Source organism: Ictalurus punctatus, chromosome 15, assembly GCF_001660625.3.
Source record: "Ictalurus punctatus breed USDA103 chromosome 15, Coco_2.0, whole genome shotgun sequence".
In the NCBI taxonomy this organism is placed as follows: domain Eukaryota; kingdom Metazoa; phylum Chordata; class Actinopteri; order Siluriformes; family Ictaluridae; genus Ictalurus; species Ictalurus punctatus.
This window is the reverse complement of record NC_030430.2, coordinates 24898672-24924029: the sequence shown is the minus strand read 5'-3', so window position 1 is coordinate 24924029 and position 25358 is coordinate 24898672. Positions and strand designations below refer to the sequence as shown.

Genomic DNA, 25358 nt, shown 5'->3' with positions numbered 1-25358 from the left:
TTTATTCAATTCATTGAAAGTTTATTAAACTTCCATTCAGTTCGGCACAGGTTTCTTTATCACGGCGCTTTAGCTCCCTCTGCTGGTCATTCTGAGGCACGTCACAAATTCAAGAGACTGACAAGTTGAGGTAAGAAAAAGTATTCTGTCATTTTGAGTCAGTAGGGCTGGGTAATATAAGACAATATTATACAACACATTATATATAATGTATAACATAACAATATAGCGATGTAGTCAGTGTCGCTGATCAATTAAGGCACAATACACTTCTTTAAAAAAAAATCATGTCATGATATCATTGATATTTTAAAAAATGATCTAAAGATAAACTAAACATGTTAAAATGTATTGCTGATTTTTTTTTTAAATTGTAAAAATATTTGTACTTTTAATAACATCTAGAAATATAATCGAAAGTAATTTCATTTAGGTTTTTATGATACATTTTTATTAGTATTTATTATAATTATTATAATCATTTTAATAAATTGTTTATATATATATATATATATATATATATATATATATATATATATATATATATATATATATATGAATAACAAATGTATTAAATTAATTTATTGATTTATTTTTGTAAATTTTAAATAAAAGTATCAAGAAAATAAGTTTTTCTTTCTTTCTTTCTTTCTTTTTTTTTTTTTTTTTACATGCAACACTGTTTTTTTCCCAGTAGTTTGTGAACAAACGTAAATATCGTGATGCATATCACATATTATATCGAGCATCTCAGGTATCATGATATTTTTTATCATATCGCCCACTCCTATGAGCCAGTATATATATATTTTTTTTTTTTAAAAACTAGGAACGACATCCTAGAAAATCAGTTCCAGTATTTCACCCTGTTAAATACTACTCAAGAAGATCAGACCAACTGTTTCCTCACCCTGTAAATCCAGCCCTCTTTAAAACTGAGGAAAAGGTATTTCACTGTGATGGAGCCCTCAAAAGCGGCCAGAACTAACTGATGACCCCTGAATCACTGAAATTAATCCTGCTTTAACAATACTCAGTTTATTCTTCTTGCATTTAGATGTGTTCCGGAACCGTCAGGAGAGCGTCCTCGTCATCTCGGTCCACGCTGACGTTCTGCAACATCACATCACATCACATCACGTTCAGCTTTGCAGAAACATGCCCAAGGCTTGTAAAATGTTTGACAATGTTGAATAAAACTGGGGAATAATTACGGTAATTTCCAGAACAATCAGTAGTCTCTCTATATTTTAGTCTCTGTTCCATCATTCATTAGCGTTCGTATGAATTCATTGTTGATTATTTACACGGGGAAATTTGCACATATGCAGAATCAGGTATTGCAAGTCCCTGTGCTGATTTCCTTGGCTCCCCATTTAGAATATTAAATTCACCTGTGTGTAGGTAAATATATCTGAGATCGCCACATTGTTGTTGAGACAATTTAAAAAAAAAATGCTAAAGAATATACAGAAAAAAAGTTTATACAATGATATAAGAACGAGAAGATGGCAAGCACTGAAATAAATCTAATACAAGTCGAGTATATTGCGCAACAATATGGCTTACACACTCGCTATCCGACAGCTTATAAAATAGCACGTGATCCAGCACATCCTATTCTTTCGAATTTTATTTTTTTATATCCTGCCCTGACAGTTTATGTAAAGTTTTTGCATTTTTTTTTTTTTTGTTAAAAAAAATAAATAAAAGTAAACATGACTGTCTATAATTAGGCCTGTTTCATGCAATAACTATGTATTTTTATGTGATGTATATATTTATGTGATTAATGCTAGACCTGATATTAATAAATGCATGTATGAGAAGCAATTACGGGGTCCAAGCACCCAAATCCATCTTCGGAGTTTTATTAAGTCCAGGATTAGTATTTACAAACCGTAGCCATGTTGTTATCAGTCAGTACGTTTACATGGACAACGATAATCCGATATGAACCCGATTAACACGATACTCTGATTAAGAAACTAGCATGTAAACAGAGATTATTGATGACATGAATCCAGCTAAAGTGATACTCGAAATGGAATAAGACGTGTGGAGTATTTCCTGTTTTAGTCGCGTTATCGACGTGCGTTACAGACGTGTACACACCTTAATCACGCTATTAACGTCGTGTGGGAGTTTTCACCGCATTGTGCGACAGGACACGTACACACACGGCAGCGCTCGACCGTTTTACGGCGAACAAGAGAGCGCGGCTGCGTCCCGAACCGCCTACTTACCTACTATACACATGTATTTCAGCTACTATATAGTAGGTAAGTACGCGGTTTGGGACGCAGCCCACGGCTTCAAGCGGTCGTCTGTTAGCACGTACAGCACGACTAATAATGAACCGCACTTGAAGCTTTCGTAAAATTAAAAATAAAAACACCCAAAACTGTATACGCTCCCATAACGAAGACCAGCTGTATGTCGATACGTGAAATTCTGGAGGGAACGTCGGACGGCGTGGCGCGGGGACGTCATGACGTGTACGGTCAATCGATCCATGTTCTATAACACGTAAAACAGGAACATGAAAGGAATATTCTGAAAGCGACTCATGTAAACACTTTAATCAGAATATCGTCTTATTCAGAATAAGGTCAGTAATTACATTACTGCTGTCTGTGTAAACGTAGTCAGTGTTAGATTTTGGTCATGCGTTTGCTGCTCGTTAGTGTTAATCATTGCTGATTAACTCGAATCGGTCTCATCTGTATCTGATTGTGATACCTGTAAGCTAAGCTCGGAGAGTTCGAGCTCTGGTAGGCACGGGGCCTTGGTCGGGGCGGGACTAGCCATGGGCTGAACACGAGTGTGACGGTATGGTGGAGTGTGACTGCGCTCAGCTTCGTCACTCTGCTGAAGAGGGAAGTTTTAAATAAATTGTAAAATAGTAATACAAAAAAAAACTGTAACAAATGTAATATATATATAATAAAACCCTAGCAGCATCGGTTTTAAATATATAATAAACTTGGGAACCTTTTATATTAAACCACGGTTTAATACGTGGTTGGCTCAGTTAGTTTTATAACAGTGCTACAAAGCTAATTAACATAGCTAACAGAGGCTTTTGCTGTGTATTAGCTATAATAGCTTCATAGACACAGTCAAAATTAAAGAAGCAGCTTTAGGCACAAAACATGTCTTGGCTGATTAGCAATACATTTGGGGTTACGGGTAATTTTCCGTAGCTTGTTCACCAAACTATTTTAAAATGATTTTTACATAACAGGTAACGTGAGGTTTTTGTCCTTTTGTAATTAATCATAAGACACAATACATTATTTATCTAAAATAATGCATAAAATATATAATAAATGAGACAAAAATATTACACATGGTCATATTTATTGAGGGAAATGATCCAATATTACATATCCGTGAGGGATCTGGTGTGACGTCCTTGTGCGGTAATAACTGCGACTAAACGTTTGGGGTAACTGTTGATCGGTCCTGCACATCGGCTCGGAGGACGTTTATCCCGTTCCTCAGTACAGAACAGCTTCAACTCTGGGACGTTGGTGGGTTTCCTCACATGAACTTCTCGCTCCAGCTGTGCACAATCTGTCTGACTGTGGATTGGTGGAGTCCAAACTCTTTAGAGATGGTTTTCTCACATTTTCCAGCCGGATGAGCTTCAACAGCTCTTTTTCTGAGGTCCTCCTTTGTTCTTCCACAGACATGTGTTGTGAAGATCGGACTATAACAGATCCCTGTTTTTTTTTAATAAAACAGAGCGCTCACTCGCACCTGATTGTCGTCCCATTGATTTAAAACACCTGACTCTAATTTCACCTTCAAATTAAACCGATAATAACCTAAAGGTGCACTTACTTTTTGCTGCTCACAGATATGTAATATTGGATCATTTTCCTCAATAAATAAATAATCATTTAAGCAGCTATATAAGGGGGCGCAAATTTCATGCACCACTATATATATATATATAATTCCTCCACTAATATTGGCACCCTTGGTAAATATGAGCAAAGAAGGCTGTGAAAAATTGTCTTTATTGTTTAAACTTTTGATTTAAAAAAAAAAAAAATTTCACAAAAATACTCTACTGTCATAGATATCAAACAATTGCAAACAAAACACAGGTTTATATATATAAAAAAAAACTTTGTTAAATATAGGTGTGCAACAGTTATTGGCACTGTTTTAGTCAGTACTTTGTGCTAGCTCCCTCTGCCAAGATAACAGCTCGGAGTCTTCTCCTATAACGCTGATGAGGTTGGAGAATACATGGTGAGGGATCTGAGAGCGTTCCTCCGTACAGAATCTCTCCAGATCCTTCACATCTCGAGGTCCACGCTGGTGGACTCTCCTCTTCAGTTCACCCCACAGGGTTTCTATGGGGTTCAGGTCAGGGGACTGGGATGGTCAGGGCAGGATCTTGATTTTGTGGTCAGTAAACCATTTCTGTGTTGATTTTGATGATGTTTTGGATCATCGTCCTGCTGGAAGATCCGACCACGGCCCATTTGAATCTTTCTGGCAGAGGCAGTCAGGTTTTCATTTAATATCTGTTGATATTTGATGGAGTCCATGATGCCGTGTATCCTAACAAAATGTCCAGGTCCTCTGGCAGAAAAACAGCCCAAAACATTAAAGATCCTCCTCCATATTTAACCGTGGGCATGAGGGACTTTTCCACACGGCTACCTCTCTGTGTGCTCCAAAACCACCTGTGTGTTTATTACCAAAAAGCTCTATTCTGGTTTCATCTGACCGTAGAACCCGATCCCATTTGAAGTTCCAGTCGTGTCTGCACACTGAAGACGCTCGAGTTTGTTTTTGGATGAGAGTAGAGACTTTTTTCTTGAACCCCTTCCAAACTTCGGATTGTAGTTTTGGAGACTTTCTGACCCTAAGACACGACTAACTTCTGCAATTCTCCAGCTGTGATCCTTGGATATTTTTTCTCCACAGTGCGTTGAGACGATACAGACACGCGTCCAATTCCAGGTCGATTCATAACATCTCCAGTCGACTGGAACTTCTTCATTATTGCCCTGATGTTGAAATGGGCGTTTTCAATGCTTGTGCTATTTTCTTATAGACACGCCCCATTGTGTGAAGCTCAACAACCTTTTGCCACACATCACAGCTACATTCCTTGTTCTTACACATTGTTATGAATGACTAAGGGAACTTGGCCTGTGTGTTACCTCATATTTATACCCCTGTGAAACAGGAAGTCATGGTTGAACAATTTCATATGTTCCCATTCACTCAAGTGTGTTAAAAAAATTTCAGTTCATAGGGGTGCTAATAATTGTTGCACACTTATATTTAACAAAGACTTTTTTTTTTTTGATAAGTCTGTGGGGGTTTTTTTGGTATCCATGAGAGCAGAATATTTTAATGAATTTTTTTAAATAAAAGATCAAAAGGTTAAACAGTAAAGACAATTTTTCCCAGCCTTCTTTGCTCATATTTACCACCAAGGGTGCCAATATTACTGGAGGACTATATATAGTGCCCTTCATTCGGGACAGCTTTGTGACCAATCAAAAATGACTCTACACTAATTCAGTTATGTCCAAGCTACACTAATTCAAGCTCCGCCCACATCCTCTGGTTAATTTACTACACCGGAAAAGCGACACTGTATTAAAAATACAGTATTGTTAAAATTTTATTTTAAGATAGTTCTGGGAATCATGAGAACCATTTGGGTTGAAAATGTTACATGGATCATGTGTAAGAAGTGTAAAATCAAGCTAAATCAGCAACAATAAAGCATTACTGTGAGAAAATCACTAAAAGCACAACAGATACATTAAAATTGTGACAATTTCTCTAAAAATGGAGCTAAAATGGAGCTTAGAAAAGAGAGAACGTTTGGCGGTCACTACACAGAAGCCGATTCTGTGACCTTTGCCTTTGACCAATCAGTGATCTGCATGATTGCAAGCTCCGCCCACATGCCCCAGCTTGTTACAGCTGGTTAATTAGCTGAGCTGTACTTCTCAATCCCAATCCCAATGACAAAAGGTGCTAAAATGTTTAATATAGTTATCTATAGTTCTTATAGTTAGTAAATATGGTTATTATAATTATTCATGGTTTTTAAAAAAATAATCTTTGTGGCCATTTTCTCTGCATGAGTGCTGAACAACAGATCATTCCGTTTCATAAATACTCACAGATGATTATGCAATAACAAGTGTGATGAGGATTTAACAGATTAGCGACACTTTAATAATCGTCTGTGTCCCCTGAGCTCTGTGGGTTTGCTGGGCATTTTTGGATATGCGTTTATAAACAGTAGTGAACTCACCACAGGCCTGTCTCGGTGTGTGTTCACTGCATCGACTTTCAGGAAAACCGACTCGACTTTACAGCCTGAGGATGGAGAGAGAGACAGCGGCGGGACGAGAGATAGAGCAGGACTGCGTGAGATCGTTTTGAGCAAAATAATTCGTGCCTCGAGTGTCGTGATGCTACAACAGAATCTCTGAGAGCCATTCATTCATTCATACATATATGCTAACAACCTTTACTTCAAACGTTAGCTAATCTGAGCCGAACTGACAGGATTTCTGTGAGAACTTTCATGTCATATTCCTAAATATTAGCCGAATATTTACAGCTGAAGCTTGGCAGGCAGCTATTAAAAGCTAACGTGAGGGGATATTTTCAGTAAACCTGTCAGACCCTTTGTCAGCACCTATATTTTATAGCGTGAGCTAGGTATTTATCTGTTTATTCCTATAACAAGCGCTCACTGTAACACTAGCCAGCTAGCTACATTCTGTACATTTTTATACTGGTATTAGCTAGCTAGCTAAAAAAAATCAATAATTAGGTCTGGCTAATGTACTACAATGACAAACCCTTGTTGCAATGCTAGCTAGCTAATTTAATAGCAAGCTAACGTCACAAATGGTTTAGTTTTCTTTTTAACAAAAAGGGTGTAGCTAGCTGCCAGCTTAGCACTGAAGTTTAATCTGGATGTGTAAACATGACACAGTCATGCCTTCTTAAACAGCTTTGAAGAGATGTTCAGTGACACATTATGTTATCTTTAAACATGGACCAAACAATGTCACAGAGCAAAAAAAAAAACCACATGTTGTAGCTTCCCTTAGCTTTTCTCTACATTAGCATCAAGCTCTTGTGAAAATAAAAAAAATCGACACTCAAAACAGCAAACACGTCTCGGCTCCTCCGAACTTCTACACAATGAAATAAAAGTAAATATAATGATTAATGAGACTTACCGTAAGCTACAGGCGTGAGCTTCAGTACTGTATGCAGAGGACATATTAAATACGGCAGCTCCTCTAAAGAAGAGGAGAAGAAACCGTGAAATCCATAAACATCATTCGTACCAAATCACTTCATTTACTTCTCGCTTTCCTCGGCTCAAGTTCTCAAGCCCCACCCATTTCCCGCTTATTATGGAACATAAGCCATTTTACGTTCATAATGCTAGAACGCATAAAATCAATTAAATGTGTATTACCCATAATGCACTGTGAATATATGTCAGCTTTCATGATTGTGTCATGAGATAAGGTGCGAAGTTCTCACAGCAGTGTTGATTTCTCGATTCTGATTGGTCAGAAGGTCTGACAGTAGCACAGCTGAAATACTTCTAATACTTTATTGTTTCTATAGTAACAGCTTACAAAGAGACTGTTTTTAAGACATTTTCTGTGTTTGTTTATTTAACATTTCTGGAAGGAGTCTCTAGTGTCAGCACTTTGTTACAGCCACAGGTAAAACTTAACTTGAAGTTTTCTGACTTCTTCAGGACCCGGATTATTCCTTACATTTAGCCATATGTTTATATTTTTTAGCCAGTCAAATAGAAAGCTAACAATGCTAACTTCATTATTCGTTATTCGAGGTCCCCTAGTTGTCGTCGTTAAGGAAATGGCCTCTTTCAAATGTAGACCTTTAGTCCATATATGGAAATGAGAGCAGCTAGGAGTGGGTGTGTCCTTAAGAGAAAAATGGGTGTGTTTATAACTCCATAAGGAACTCTTCAAGATAGAAGTTGTTATTTTCACGGAATTTGGTTAGCCAGCTAGCTATCACTAGATAACCTGCCAGGATTTATGCAACCTTTACTGCTAACCAGCTAACTACAACTGAATTTAGGAGTTTTTTATTTTTATTTTTTATTATTAACATCATGCATAGACGTTAATAATCGTCACCGCTCAAATTCGATGAGCTAACCGGATAGGATTTCCATGAGAAATGTTAAGTCACATACATAATCAGCACTGCTAATGCTTTGCATATGGATAACACAAGCTAACATAACAGGACGTTTCCAGAAAAGCTCCTTAAGTGCAATTATAATACTTTATTTTATAGAACGATAGCAAACGACACCCAAGTTAGCTAGTTATCTAGACATTTATATTTAGTTACTTAAATGACAACCCTTCAGTCTAACACTAGGCAGCTAGCTATATTCAATATCTTTGTTTATGGTGGTATTCGCAAGCTAGCTAGCAATGTATGTTTCGCTAACATACTCAATGACAAGACCACTGCTGCAGTGCAAGCTAGCTTTTTTAATAGCTAGTTATCACCACAAGGTTTACTGACAGTCTTTACATGTTAAACTGAACGCTAATAAGCACTCTTCTCGAACACATGAGCTAATACGATGCGTCAGCAGCAAATCTGAACGCTACCATGGTTTCTGTTACGTCTGTCTTTTCTTTCTGTGACCTAGTTTTCTACGTCTAGCCATTTCTGACCTAGTTTGCCGGTGCTTTGAGTCACTGTTTGCCTGTAATGGCCTGCTCTGTATGCTGACCCAGATATTTGAAAAAGCCTGAAAAAAAATGATAAATAAAAAGCAGTCTTTCAAATATTTCATACAGACTCCCTGGAGCTTTGAAGCATTCTATTCACCTGCACTTTTGTCCAGGAAATAAGCGAGCAGACAGCGCATGACGGCCTGGTGACAGATGACCAGAACGTTCTTCTGACGCTCCAGCTCCATGATCACGGGCTCCAGTCTGTGAACCAAATCCTCATACGACTAGCACAAGGAGGACGAGAGATGGAAAATAAATCCTCGTTTGTATCTGTAAAGGTTTTAAGCCGTGACATTTTCAAGCCAGCTAGCAAACAATTAACATGAGCTATTGTTAGCTGACAGTTACAGATCAAGCCATAATGGTGTGTAAGTTATTCTTTTAATCAACGTTAAAAACTTTCACTAGCTACAATTTAATGTTTTTATTGAAGTATGAATGTGCTAATATATGTTTGTGCTCCTTGGCTTGCTAGTTAGCTAACGTTAGCTCGATGTGAACGCTAATCTTTTCTATAAGTGTTTAGCTATAACGTTAAAACCTTTTACTAGCTAAATGCTGTTGTTGTTATTATTATTATTATTATTATTATTATTATTATTATTATTAATATTAAAAGGTACTAATGGTGTATGGTTATGCGTCTTGGTTTGCTAATTAGCTCATGTTAATAGTGTGTAAGCTAATCTTTCAGATGTGTCTAGTAGTTATGCTCCTTGGTTTACGAGCTAATTAATGTTATCTGATAATTACTGATCAAGAGATAAGAACGTGTAAGCTACTCTTTCAGTAATCTCTAGTTATTCGGCTATGTAGACTAGTGTATAAAAACATATTAAAGTCCGTTGCTGTTGTATGTGCTATATGGTTATGCTCATTTCAGTTTGCTAGCTAGCTAATCTTATCTCAGTGAATTTCATTTAGGTAAATATGGTATTAATTACATGAGCTATATCACTGTAGTAATGTAATATAGCGAATATACAGTACATTGTGTGCCAATGATATACTGTTTCTCATAATGTGAATGTTATATGCCCATTTTAATTTGCAACCTAACTAATGTTAGCTAGGCACTGTCGAACAAATTCAGTTAACTAACTATGCTATCAGTGCTAACATATTAGCCATGTTACTGTAGTAATATTTCAAGTGAAATATATTTTCTGTCACTGCTTAGGTAATATATTATTATATATTTATATATTTACTTATTTTAATAGTAGAAGGTGTGACTGGGCCTTAACTTTAAGTAATTCTTCTTTATGTACATTTTTTTTCTTTCAATATTTAAAAATATATATTTAAATATAAAAATTAGAAGTAGGTAATTACCTCGCCCTTTGGGTAACGGTAGCGATATTTGTCTTGGTCTCTCAGTGCAAACTCTTCAGGAAAGTTGTCCTGAATCTCTTCATACGTCATCTCCTCACACACACCCTACACGTACACACACACACACACGGAGAGTGTGTGTCAGGAAATTGGCACACAATTTCCAAAACATTTCAGATATTTAGTGAATTATTGGCAGTGACATTTAGACACTGGTGGATTCAATGAGCAGGTGCCCCCATGGTTGAAAATACACCGCAGAAGGTCCCTCTACGTGCCCCTTTGGTAGATCAAATGTGATACTGTGCCATGCTGTAGTGGAGAAAATTATGATGAAGAGCCCTAATGGCTGCCCTTCAAATGGAAAAAAAAATGATGAAATGTCCACTGGGGTGATATTATGTGCAAGAAAACATGATGAAGTGCCCTCTAGGGTGCCCTTTCAGTGAAGAATACATGATGCAGTGTCCTATAGGTTTCCCTTAACATGTGAGGGGACATGATGAAAAAAAAAAATACCCTAATGGGTGCTCTTCCAGTGGGGGAAATGAGATGCTGTGCCCTATTGGTGAGAAAAATATGACAAAGTGCCCTCTAGGGTGCCCTTCCGGTGGAGGATGCCTGATGCAGTGTCCTATATACTATTCCCCTACATGGAACAAAGCATCATGAAGTGCCCTCTAGGGAGCCGTTCTAACGGAGTAACAGAGATGCAGTGCCCTATAGGCAAGAAAATGTGACAAAGCACCTTCAAGGGTGCTCTTCGAGTGGAGTAAACAAGGTATAGTGCCATATATGTGAGAAAATATGACAAAGTACCATCCAGAGTACATTTTTAGTGGAGAATATGTGATGTAGTGTCCTATAGGGTTCCCCTACATGTAAGGAAGCATGATGAAGTGCCATTAAGGGTGTCCTCCCAGTGGAGGATACATGATGGAGTGCCCAATAGCCAAGAAAAATATGACAAATTTCCCTCTAGGGTGCCCTTCCAGTGGAGAATATGTTATGTAGTGTCCTATAGGATTCCCCTACATGTAAGGAAGCATGATGAAGTGCCATCAAGGGTGCCCTTCCAGTAGAGAATACATGTTGTAGGTGAGAAAAATATGACAGAGTTCCGTCTAGGGTGCCCTTACAATGGAATGAATGAGATACAGTGCCATATAAGCAAGAAAATATGACAACATGCACTCCAGGGTGCATTTCTAGTGGAGAATGCATGATGTAGTGTCCTATAGGGTTCCCCTACATGTAAGGAAACATGATGAAGTGCCTTAATGGGTGCCTGTCCAGTGTAGAATACATGATGCAGTGACCTAACATGAGAAAGTCCACTCTAGTGTGCTCTTCCCGAGGAGAATATGCGATGTAGTGTCCTATAGAGTTCATCTAAACATAAGGAAACATGATGGAGTGCCCTGTCCAGTGGAGAATACATGATGCACTGCCCTATAGGCGAGAAAAATATGATGACGTGCCCTCTAGGTGCTCCTATGTGTGAGAAAATATGCACTTTAGGGTGCCTCTATGCTAGAAAAAAAAAACATTTAAATCCCTCTGAACGTTTCTGAACGTCGTCTCGGTCAGTACTCACTGCGTCGATCTCATTGAGAGCTTTCCACTGTTCGTACGGAACCCCGACTCCCTCGGCAGTCTGGATCGTCCTCTTCATGTGACTCGTCCAAATCTTCAGGTCCAAGATACACTGACTCCTGATGTACTTACCCAGAGCCTCCGCAAACTGAGAGAGAAAACACTTCCTGTGTTTAAACACTACCTTAATATAGCGTATTTAAAATGCAACTCCGCACGCTTCAAGGGATTAGTGAAGAACAAAACCCAGCAAAGCATACAAGATCCCTCTATATAAACATCATCGTTTCTATAGTAACAACTCATGCGCTTGACTTGTAACATGGATCCTGACATAATTTAATGTAAATAATAAACAGAATTGTTGTTGATCTGGTGACGCTTCTCAGTAAGGAGATGTTTATGTAAACATTCATGGAAGGAGTCTCCAGTTTCAGTGCTTTGTAACAGTAAAGCTGTTTGTAGCTGTTTATTTATATGACTCTTTATAGCTGCTATAACGTAAGCCACAACAGGGACAGAATTGTTTCGTGGATGTCTCACGAGAGTAAATGTAACTATAATATCGCTCTTTTAATAAAAAAAAAAATGCGATCGTTGTCAAATTGGTGTCGTAGAAGACGAATAAGACATTTGCTGTTATAGGAAAATAATCAACTTTAGCGTGGTAACAGTAACCCCACTCCGCTTCATCACACCACTTTCGTATAACAGCATGCCCTATCGAGTTTTACTCCTTACACAGGTATATAATAGTATCGTAAATATAAAAGATAAAAACCTTATTTCCACGCGGTGAGAGACCCGAATCCCCGCCGATGCGGCCGAGCAAGTTGAGCTCGCTCTCTCCGTGCCGGCACAGGTAGATGGTGCGCGGCGTAACGTGGATATTCATCAGGTAATAAACGATCCGGCTCTGGATGTGATCCTGAACACGATTCACCAAATACCTGCTTCCTACGTTAAAAATCTTTATGTAGGACAGGTTTCTGTATGAGAACGAGAGAGAGAGAGAGAGAGAGAGAGCTCATAAGCTATGTTTCCATTCACTTATTTGTATGCGAATTTTGGGGTATCGCATTTTTTTTAAAAATGCTGGAATTTAAACACTAGATGCGAATAAAATCTCTAAAATGCGCTGGATAATTTTTATCCGATAAGAAGGACACTCGATGAGCGTCAAAAAAGCCATGTGACTTTGCCTTAACAAATCGTGCGATTGGATAATTGGTTCAGAAAAGTAAAAATGGCGGACAGTGAGATGCGGCGGTTTCCCCCGGAAGTGACGATTTTGTTCTCTTGAACACACGGGATGGAAACGGTGCTTTATTCGCAAAGGTTTTATGCGGTATGCTAATATTTCGCAGAAACATATGGATGGGAACATAGCCGTTGTTACACACGTGGAACTCACACTGTACCTCACGTAGCAACGTCCCAAACTCTCACTCAAAAACCGACGTCATTTAACCACGCCCACCTCTACCGCTACGCTGTTTGAATAAGACCGATATGTAACAAATAATTTATCTCGCTCTCTCTCTTTTTTTTTTTTAAACATATGGAGCTTAGCCCAGTTCACAAACTTCACAAGTTTGCGCTTCATCAGGCTTGCAAGTCACGTGCTAACATACGGTACGGTAACGCAGGTGTTTTCCAAATGCAGATAGTTTTTAGGCTGTAAATTCTGCAGGCTGTATTCTGAGAATGCACATGCTCTGTCCCAATTCGCCTACTATCCGTCCTAAATAGTGGTGAGATGATGAGACGCCAGCGATCCTGACCCTTTCTGCTTTCCAGAAATGCCTGGTCCATCCTGATGCCCTACATCTGGATGGAGTTCTCATCAACTGGAGGCTACATTCTGCCACTGAGGACGACCCCAAAGCGGTGCAGCCTGGATATCGCTGAGGACGGTGAAGCTTGAAGTACCATGGAAATGGTTTTTGGACCTCGATTCCACACGGACGTTCTCACTGCGGTCGCTGCGATGGCCTCGGGACTTCAATTACCACGTACAGTTTTACACTCGGGTCTCCTTTAGTGAACGGTGGACTAGTTCAACACACAGACTTCATATTAAACCATAATGACCTTTCTTTTACGTTCACACTCTCCGTCGTTACCCGGATGAGGACGGGTTCCCTTCCGAGTCCGGTTCCTCTCAAGGTTTCTTCCTCGTATCATCTCAGGGGGTTTTTTCCTCACCAGCGTCACCACCGTCTCGCCCAATAGGGATAAATTCACACACTTAAAATCTCCGTCCTGTGTTTATATGTTTCTGTAAAGCCGTTTCGAGACAGCGTCCGCTGTTAAACGCGCTACACAAATCAAACTGAATCGAAGTGACATACAGAGCATTCGAGTGAAAGTTTAATGCATGGCTTGGACCAGAATGTTGATATTCAACATATAGATGATGCTGACGGTACTGTAAGTTGCATGGGGTTTTTTTTTTCTCTCCAACACTAGATTGGTTTATACAACCGAGGAAAACTGTACAAGGGGATTCCCATCGCATTTCGTATAGCAGTGCATGAAAGCGATAACGCGATAAAACAGTTTTTCGGTATCACACAGGTCATGAAGTGTGTCTCCGGTGAATAAAATTTGCATTTACAAATCACATTGCATTCACATCATGTCAGAATGAACATTTATTTATTTATTTATTTTTAAAAACCCCAAACATTTTAGGTTAAATTCCTAACTTGATGGTTAACCCTCCTATTATGTTGGGAATTTTTTTTTACATCCATTATGTTATGGGTCAGAATGAGTTCCACGGTTTAAATACACACAGAAACAACTAAGAACAGTTTAAAAGAGTAAACCTTTATTGTGGCTTGTCTGAGACAAACCATAAGAAGAAATATCTGCATATAAGTTCATGAAAAGGAGACATTAAGCAGTATTTCAGACATCTCAAATGTTGAAATGGGTCAAATTGATCCATAACATAATAGGAGGGTTAAAGAAAGGGAGTTATAATAGTGTAAGATGTTTAAAAATGGTTTAAGTCATTGATAGCTGAGAAGATAAACAGCTCAGAGTGTCTAGTCTCTGAATAGTCATCTTTATTATTATTATTATTATTATCATCATTATTACGACTCTCACATCAGGTGAATGTAAAAAAAAAAAAAGACCGAATATATAATTGATGAGATCCTATAAAGACGACTTACTCAAGAAAGGACTTGTTCAATAATTTAATAAACGGAATTACGTTTTTATACATCCCATCCGTCCATCTTCTACACCGCTTTATCCTTTTCAGGGTCACAAGGAACCTGGAGTCTATCCCAGGGAGCATGGGGCACGAGGCGGGGTACACCCTGGACAGGGTGCCAATCCATCACAGGGCACAATCACATACACACTCACACACCCGTTCATACACTACGGACACTTTAGACACGCCAATCAGCCTACCGTGCATGTGTTTGGACTGGGGGAGGAAACCGGAGTACCCGGAGGAGCACGGGGAGAACATGCAAGCTCCTCACACACAGGGCAGCGGTGGGAATCGAACCCCCGACCCTGGAGGTGTGAGGCGAACGTGCTAACCACTAAACCTAAACTAAACCTAAAACTAAACAGATTAGAGAATCCAGCAGTGCTTTAGTCACGAAGCCGTTTCTCTTATCAAATATCTCACCTGTCTTTGTCGTCATCCAGAGGGACGTAAGTGATCTTATAGCACTCGATTCTCTTTAAAAAATCTTTCACGGCTTCCTCTTTATCACAGCCGACGTAGTCGGGGCTGCTGAGCTTCACTTGCTGCAGGGAAGACAGACACAAATCAAAATAATCCCTATTTTTTCACATTATTTTCTTACAAATTTGACTAGATCATGACTAAAATGTGAGGTAACAGTTGTCTACTTCTTCAGCATATCTGGAGTAAAATATAGGAATGGGATAAAATGCTGCTTAAGCACTAGATGAACTCACTAGTACAGAACCAGGTACATGTGGGCGTGGTTTAATATGCTAACGAGTGCGCTTAATTGACATTCCTTTATCTATACTTAATAGTTATAGTTTGTGGATTATTACTTTTGGCACCATTGAACAGCATAGTTTCCAGGATATCTTTATAATGTCAGAATATCTTTATATATGTTTTTTTCCCCAATATACGGTAGACTTTCTGAAAAAACTCTTTTTTTTTTTGCAGAACGCTTGGAGGGCACGTCAATAACATCGGGTGTAGTGTAATATTGCAAAGAGTTTCATCTTTTTCTCCACTGAGTTTCTTTACCTTGATATTTTCCGCGATGATCTCAGGATCATCACACACGGACTCCACGAAAAACACCTAAAAGAGACAACCATTTTGTTTTTCTTCTCCAAAAATGACCATACTAGATTTAAATGCTTTCATTGGCGTTTAAAGAGAATCGGAGTCAGATTTAAATTTAGCGATGTGTTAACACGAGCCTACACACAGTCATTTGAATCATCTACAGGAGAGGAGTGAATTATTCTATCTAGAAATCATGTTTCTGTGTGAGCCAGAATTTCTAGCGCCACCTAGAAGAGAACAGAACGGTCTGATAATAAATAGAATTAAAGAGGGAAAATAAATAAATAAATAAATAAATAAATAAATCGCGCTGCTATTTAAGACGTATAAAAAACGTTTAAGCGTCCTGTGGAGACGTTTGTGGAAGGAGTCTCCAGTGTCGGCGCTTTGCGACCGTCCGAGTTCTTCAGGACGGATCGGTTCATGTCTTGCGGTTTCTCAGTGACGTACCACGTGACTATAATCCGAAAAAGAAAAAAAAGTATGATGCTTTGTTCTTTGATAAATAAGAAATGTGTAATTATTGATTAAATCACTGCTGGGTAAAAGGACTAAAACACTTTGTTGTTGGAAAATAATCCCCATCGAGGTGTTAACCGTAACTCGACTTCGCCGGTTAGTTAGATATCTGAGTGCTGAAGAAGAACCGATCGTGTTCGGGTTTTCGTAAAGACCTTGTAGCCGTTCTCTTTGGCGAACGACAGAATGACCTCCCTCCTCTCACGAGTTGTGTTCGTGGCGTCAAAAACCTGCAGGCAAAAAGAGTGCCGTTTAAAAGCCAGCTGCACAAGATGCTAAAGGTATGCTAAACTGGAGACTATGTGCTTCTTTTTATTAGCGTCGTAGCACCAGTGCGAAAGTAAAGACGCACGCTTCGTACACCAAACACGTCTTGGTTGTTTGATTTTATTTGTAGTAAGAGGTAAAGTTAAAAAAAAAAAAAAAAAAAAAAAACTCACCCCGACTTGGCCCTGCTCCAGACTGAAGTAGGCACCTACGTCGTTTAGGGCAGCAAGTGCACAAGCTCTGAACACAAAAACACACCCAGCTACAACACCACCACCACCTCACACACATAACCTCACACGGTACATTCCGTACAGCGCTAAAAACAACAACGTTCTAGCGAGTAAATATATCTTGAATATGATCACGTCTATCTAGACCTGAGGAGATTATAATATTAACACTGTTACGACCGAACCCTAGATCACGTCACGCGTAAAATTCAGCAAGGTCGCTGTCCGTGGTGCTAGAGAGCAAAATTTTCTGTGCTGTCTGTGTGGGCGGGGCATACTCTGTCTCCCCGATCGATCACAGCAGCACGAGCCAATCGTGCGCGTCCGTGAGGTGAAGTATGCGGAAGACGGCGGATAGCCGGCTGGTGGATGGGAATCGACCAAGATCGAATTCGGAAGAAAACGGCTAACAAAATTCGGCAGGGTCGTTACATAAGCAGTGAGAAAAGTTGGGTGTGTCGCTTACTTGCGAATCTTCATGGCCTCTTCGTTGTCTGGACGGAAAAACTCAAAGCTCTTGTAGGACTGAACGGCTTCCCTGCGGTACTGTCCAACATTGAACACTGTTAGAGGAAAGGGGGGAGATGGATCACAGACACGGTGCTGATCGAAGTCATTAGTCTTGTTATAATCAGTCTGTACAGAATATTGCGGCGGTTTTTTATTGCTGTGGCCAAAAAAAAAAAACGCTCGATTTTGCAGCTTTTTTTGGTGCTTTTTTTTTTTTTTTTTTTGGAAAACTGCTTAACTTGCAACCGCACGAAATTGTTCTGGATGGTCTTTCGCAGTGATGGTCATTGGTAAATGAGATATTTTAGCTGGACTCATGTTCATCTTCGACTGAACACGCGTCGTGATGACGTCACATGATGTGTCTCAGCCAAAATCTGTGGAAATCCTGCGGTTATTTCGAAAAATAGCAAGCTCCTCCAAATATCGTAGCGTTTGTTCGAGTTTGCGTTCATTCCTGCGATCGCAAAGTCGCGTAATCCTCGAGGGACTGATAAATAACGAGTCTTTATTGGTCAGATATACATTACAGCAGGGTGAAATTCTTTGTTCTTCGCATATGCCAGCATGTCAGGAAGTCGAGGTCAGAGCACAGGGTCAGCTATGATACAGCGCCCCCTGGAGTAGAGAGGGTTAAGGGCCTTGCTCAAGGGCCCAACAGTGGCAGCTTGGCAGTGCTGGGGCTTGAACCCCCGACCTTCCGATCGGGTCACCCAGAGCCTTAACTGCCAAGCCACCACTGCCCCAAATAAAGATTATTACTAGTAGTAATGAATTTGTGGGGTTGATGTATTTTTTAAATTTTCCATTATAGCTTAATCTTTGTATTTTAGGGGTGAATTTATAGCAGCGTAATCCACGTTTCAACTCATGCTATACAAATCTTTTTCATCATTTACCTTTCGTGGGAACGCCGATCCAGTTGAGGTAGCGTGTTAGCTTTTTGGAGATGTAGGTTTTTCCTCTGGCAGGCAGACCGACCATCACGATCATAGTGGGTGAGTTTGTGAACTGCGGCACAGACGCTGGAACACGACAGTAAGATTTAAAAAAGAAAGAAAAAACATGAAACCATCAGCTGTATGAAATTAGAGCGTGGGGAGTGCGGGACGGCCGAGGACAATATCGGTGTTCGAGCAAAGAAAATCTCAGGCATTTATGCTACCCGCTGAAAGGATTTCCTAAATGAAGAATTATCCATTAAGTGGCAAATATTACCCACGTCTAACCCTAACCCTGACTTAATTTAGATTATAATACCACAGCACTGATGAATTCTTTAATCTCATTGGTCAGAAGGTGTTGAATGCGTTTCAACAACAGCAGCTCTGACAATAGTTCTCTATAGTAACAGGCACTTGTATAGCGGACGCTGGAACGCTGAAGTCCAAGACAAGTCTAAGACCAAGATTGACTCAAGACTGAGTCTTAAGGGGGTCGGGGTCGAGGTCAAGTCAAGATCGAGTTCAAATGAAAGCGCGAACGAGTGTAATCTGACTTTGCTTCAGCTAGTTGGCTTTTTTGGGAGCATTGTACCAATAATTAGGTTGTTCTCTGGAAAAAAAAAAAAGGATTTCCTTCTTGTCAAACACGAACATTATTTATCAAACCATATTTAGCGAGACCAATACCCAAGACTCGGAAAAATCCGAGTACAAATCGCAATAATTCCAGGACCAAGACAATACAGAAAATTTATTGATTTCGGACTCGGACGTCAAAGCCCTACGACGCACCACTTAATCTAATAATGAATGGATTTAATCAATGCTTCGTTATTTAACAAGGAAAAACGGGTTTTATCAGCTTTGCGTTTGGTTAACGGCGGAAGGAGTCTCCAGCGTCAGCTGTAACTTTTCTGTACGTTTTCTGACTTACATTTTAACACGGAGTTTAAGAACCACTTTGTGGTTTCTCGGTAACATGAAAAGCTTTTTTTGGTTTGTTTGTTTCCAACAGCGCGTAAGAGAATAGACTGGAACTAACCTGTTTCATGGATGTAACTATAAACGGATAAAAAAATTCAAGTATGGCATGTTCTGTAAATGATTTAAAAGGTCATCATTGGCAAATCTCTGTATAAGAGGAATAAAACAGTCGGGTATGGTAAGAGTAACGCCGCTTCATCACACCACCTGGTCACGCATTATATCACGCTCACAGCACAAAATGGAGTGTTTTACTCTTTATGTAGCTTCGCGTAGATAATGTGTTATGAGAGAGAGAGACAGAGTGTGTGTGTGTGTGTGTGTGTGTGTGTGTGTGTGTGTGTTTGTGGAAAAGGACCATGAACTCGTATCTCTCGGAGGTTAACGGCCCTGAGGTCACAGTGAAAAGCACATCGTGTAGCTGTATGTGTTCTCTGATTAACACCATTTTATATATTAATAATCTATTAAGGATACATTCTACCATGATAACACACACACACACACACACACTCTCTCTCTCACACACACACACACGCGCGGGACTTGCCTTTTAAGTTAGTAAACAGCTGCTAAATTGAAAAATTGTCCAGTTGAAAGAGAGGGAGAGAGAATGTGAGAATGAGAGAGACGTGGCTCTGATGTCACTTACACCCTCGTCTTCGGCTCAGTTTACTGTTCATCCACGGCTCCCAGATCTTCTCCAGGGGATTCTGGGAAAGCTGTCTTTGCAGGTGAGCCATTTCAGTCTTTGTCACAAAGAAGTACTGGTATCTATCCAGCAGACGATAGCATCTGTGTGTGTGTGTGTGTGCGTGTGTGTGTGTGTGTGTGTAGAGGCTAAAGTCTGAGGATTGGACTTCCTCTGTCAGCTGATTCATCTGGGTTACCTTACTGCGTTACCTTCCCACACACACACACACACACACACACACACATACTCACACACACACACACCTAGACACACATACACACACATATGTTTGTCTTAATCTCCTTCTGAGAATAAGCCACTGATATAATTATTGATGCAGGTAATTAATGGTATGCCTAGACTTAACGCTAACCATCACAAATCACCCTTGGTGCCAACAACCAATCATTGATCAGCATTGTTCCCATCCACCAATCACTGAGGTTCTCAATAACCAATCGCAGATCACCATTGTTTCCCAACGTCCAATCACTGATCAACATTGTTTCCCAACGTCCAATCGCTGATCACCAGTGTTTCCCAATGTCCAATCACTGATCACCATTGTTTCCCAACGTCCAATCACTGATCAACATTGTTTCCCAACGTCCAATCACTGATCACCATTGTTTCCCAATGTCCAATCACTGATCACCATTGTTTCCCAACGTCCAATCACTGATCACCATTGTTTCCCAGCGTCCAATCGCTGATCACCAGTGTTTCCCAGCGTCCAATCACTGATCACCATTGTTTCCCAACGTCCAATCACTGATCACCAGTGTTTCCCAGCGTCCAATCACTGATCACCATTGTTTCCCAACGTCCAATAACTGATCACCATTGTTTCCCAGCGTCCAATCACTGATCACCATTGTTTCCCAGCGTCCAATCACTGATCACCATTGTTTCCCAGCGTCCAATCACTGATCACCAGTGTTTCACCAGTGTTTCCCAACGTCCAATCACTAATCACCAGTGTTTCCCAAGGTCCAATCGCTGATCACCAGTGTTTCACCAGTGTTTCCCAACGTCCAATCACTGATCACCAGTGTTTCACCAGTGTTTCCCAACATCCAATCACTGATCACCAATGTTTCCCAAGGTCCAATCACTGATCACCAGTGTTTCCCAACGTCCAATCACTGATCACCAGTGTTTCCCAACGTCCAATCACTGATCACCAGTGTTTCCCAGCGTCCAATCACTGATCACCATTGTTTCCCAGCGTCCAATCACTGATCACCATTGTTTCCCAGCGTCCAATCGCTGATCACCAGTGTTTCACCAGTGTTTCCCAACGTCCAATCACTGATCACCAGTGTTTCCCAAGGTCCAATCACTGATTACCAGTGTTTCCCAACGTCCAATCACTGATCACCAGTGTTTCCCAAGGTCCAATCACTGATCACCATTGTTTCCTAACGTCCAATCACTGATCACTAGTGTTCCCAACGTCCAATCGCTGACCACCATTGTTTGCTTATAAATTTAACAGTAGATTGTTTACATTTTGGCTATCATCAACATATATCATTAGATTTTTTTTTAAATCCTCAAAAGGCCACGCCCACTTCCCGACTGTCTTACTCCACAAGAACAGATATAATAACTCTTTCACTCATGCCTGTCTCATGTGTAGTTTTTCAAAATCCCATAATTTTTCTGAGATTTATTATTTTTTTAGATTAGATATTCATTCAAGTAAAATACTGTATGATATGAACCCGGCCCACGGTTCGATCCTGAGCTCGGGTTTTACATGTTCACACGAACCGGGCTCTCCGGTTTCCGACTCTAAACAGACCCCGGGTGTAAACGAGCGAGAGAATGCGTATTCCCACCTCATACCAAGTGTTCCCGGGATGAGCTCCGGATCCACCGCGGATATCCCTGACCAGGATAAAGCGCTTACTGAAGAGGAATGAATGTGCGGGATAGAGATTAGGCTGAAGGTAAACTGGCTGCAGTTAGTGAAGATTGGGAGTGGGATTATAGGTAATTTAATCAAACCAGGAGATAAGCCAGTGCTCAGTGTTCCGGGGGGATGTGCGACTCCTCTACTTGTCCCTGATGCCCTTGATGTCCCTCCAGACAGTGAACGATTCTGTAAATCGACACTCGAGTTGCAGGAACTTGGCAATGCATGTCGGAGGTCTTGGCACCTCTGAGTGATGAGCATTCAGGGCAACGAAAGTCATTACAGAGCTGAAGTACATCGCTGGCATCGTGAACACCAGATTAACGATCATGAGCGTAATCTTCGTCATCCCACTGGGTCTTCTACATGAATCTCATGTATATCTCACTCAGTAAGACAGGAGGTGTTTCCTTACACTCTCCACAACATATCTCTATCCCAGGATTATTAGTTTTATTATTATTCAGCCAATCGGAGTGTTCATTCACAAAAAGATTTCAAAAATGCCTCAACAGCAGCGGGTACAACAGCGTGTGAAATTCCTTTAAATAACATTCCTCAGTCTTTTCTTAAGATTGAGAACAACGCATAATTCTGAGAAAACCCTCTCCGAGAAAATCATTTTACGACTCGGATTAGTAATAGTATTATAATATTAGACAAAAATGGATTCTTAAAGGCTTCAGTGGATAATTAAAGGGACTTATATTCCAAAGATGTTCTACTTGGAACCCTTTCTGATAGAAAAACACTGCAGTAGGGTTCTACGTAGAACCTTTAACGGTTCCTACAGACGAGGGTTATAATTCGAGGATGAGTTTAGTATCAGTATTATTTTTTATTTATAAAATATACTGTACATCAGACACATTTTATGAGTAAACATAAAATAACTCGAGTATTTATTAGTAAATTATAATAATTAATTTTCAGGACATTATTATTAAAATTTTTATTACTGTTGTTTTTTATTACTGCCTTAATAATAGACATTAATTAGATACATACATATACATTTTATATATATATATATATATATATATATATATATATATATATATATATATATATATATATATATATACACACACACATACACACACACACATATCATATATATTTAATTTTTTTAAATTTATATTTCAAATTTTATTTTCATTTAAATATTTTAATATTAAGATGAAAAAAGCAGAGAATAAATAAATAATATGGTAATAATATCATGGCATTATAATTTTATTTTGTTTATTAATACAAAACTAATATTGCTCATGTCATAAATTGTGTAATGGTAAAATTATAGAATTATAATAATTACAGTAGCATCATGTAATTAAACTGGTTAATAGTAAATTAAACTGGTTAATAATTAATAATATATAATTAATAATAATATAAGTATTAGGTAAACATTTATTAGTAACTAACTAAATTATTAACAAAATAAGAAAGTCATAAGAAAGCATAAATAAATCAAAATAAGAAAGCATAGTACTAATATTGGTTATTAACAATAATAAACTACATTAATAATAGGGCAACAAATGTATTATTTTATTAACATTTTAATACATTTTAATGTCAATATTACAAATTAACATTGTTTTAAGATGAAAAAAAGAAGAGAATAAATAATAGGGTAATCTCATTATGAAATTATTTTATTTTGCTCATTAATATGAAACTAATATTGTTCATATGTCAAATTGTGTAAACAATAATAATAATAGCAGCATTATTTAATTACACTAGTTAATATTAATATGTAACTAATAATAAGTATTAGGTAATAATGTATTAGTTAATAACTATTAATGAATAGGAGAGAGTCATAATGTTAGGGTGGGACTTATTGTAATGGTTAATAATAATAATAATAATAATAATAATAATAATAATAATGCATGTTGTATAGCCCCCAGAGAAAATCGTAAATCGACCGCCGCAGACCCGAGGCCTGTGAGTGACCCGTCCTGACCCGTCCTCCCCGTTCCCAAGCGTCTGACTCAAATCGAAGCCTGAAACCAAAGCCGAAGCGAACTCGGATCATGCACAAATCCTCGGTGTCCTCACCTGTGCTCTCACAGCGGACACGCTTTCTGGGTGTGGGCTTTCTCACCTCCATGTGCCTCAGAGCAGCAGAGCGGTGTTGACGTGAAGTGACCGTCTGCTCACAGCTCTCGGTGTGTGTGTGTGTGTGTGTGTGTGTTTATAATTATCCACAGAACTCCCCACAAGCTGCTCAGCCCACAGGAGTATCAGATATAGCCATGGTTGCCAGATTGGAGAAAATGGCTGATTTATAGCTCCATCGGGATTTAAACAAACACGAAACTGAAACCGAACGCAAAATGAGATTTCTTACGCCATTTTGTTGATGCGGTATAGAACCTGATCGTCCCGTGCCTCTGTCTCAGCACTGACCTTTGCCCTTCGACACGTGTAAATTCCTAATACTACAACCGAAGTTAAAGTGAACACTTTTAACAAATAAACTTCAACACCATAGTATCTCTCCGCCCTGAACGACCCGCATATAAATCTTTAGAATTAAACACATGATCTTTAATAACGTCCGAGATTTAGTTTGTAATAAAATTCCAATGTTTATTTTAAACCTCTGCCGTCGACGTGTTAATTCGCTTTAGTTAATGGTTTCCTAGATTACCCACAAACCCCGGGGGCATCACTGACGCAATCATAAACCGTTCAAATTTCACAAGCGGAGCTATTTTTAAATCTTCGCTCTGTTGCTGGAGTCAGCAACATAACGTGCTGTGAAAGCTTGATATAAGCTTGACATCTTATATGTCCAATGTTCTGTAGAAGGGTGTGTGTGTGTGCGCGCGCATGTGTATGTACGTCGTAAATCTTTCACAGCAGCACAAGGAATATTCGTGTATTGTTATTGAAAATCCGGTTACTCCGGGGGAAAACCCCGATCGTATCCTACGTTCCGTATCGTATCTTCTAGTTGTCGATGAGTTACTCGATTCCAAAAAAAATCCGTAATAAGACTAGCTATTCAATTAGGACAAAAATAACGGCACCCTATAAAAGGAGGAGGAGTTACTGTGCGGTAAACTGGGAGCTTTAGCGCGGCCCTCTTCCACGGTTTAGTTGCCATTGTGTCATGTTAAACCCTCTCTGCGCTTTGCTTCTTATGGAGTTTTGTAGGCGTGGCTAAACTCAAACCAGCTGTACGGTGAATATTCTTGCTAATTTAAGTTATT

The 25358-nt window shown here is 39.3% G+C and overlaps 1 protein-coding gene across 6 annotated transcripts; it reads right to left on the bottom strand.

Annotated features, from left to right (window-relative positions):
* On the bottom strand, window positions 1-24829 carry LOC108276060 (6-phosphofructo-2-kinase/fructose-2,6-bisphosphatase). 6 transcript variants are annotated; one of them, XM_017487368.3, is made up of 15 exons: window positions 24199-24829; window positions 18482-18607; window positions 17539-17635; window positions 17013-17079; window positions 16728-16802; window positions 16009-16065; window positions 15403-15524; window positions 12523-12730; window positions 11743-11889; window positions 10146-10250; window positions 8905-9034; window positions 7248-7310; window positions 6305-6369; window positions 2743-2871; window positions 1-1113 (listed from the first exon to the last, which is right to left on the bottom strand). In XM_017487368.3, exons 1-15 carry the CDS (start codon window positions 24248-24250, stop codon window positions 1054-1056), a joined length of 1503 nt encoding a protein of 500 aa, XP_017342857.1. In that variant the 5' UTR covers window positions 24251-24829; the 3' UTR covers window positions 1-1053. The 6 variants fall into 6 exon arrangements, with proteins under 6 accessions (XP_017342857.1, XP_017342858.1, XP_017342855.1 ...); XM_017487369.3 differs by having other exon boundaries at window positions 24245-24263; XM_017487366.3 differs by lacking the exon at window positions 24199-24829 and adding an exon at window positions 20163-20344 and having other exon boundaries at window positions 2743-2868.
* Between the last annotated feature and the right edge of the window lie 529 nt (window positions 24830-25358).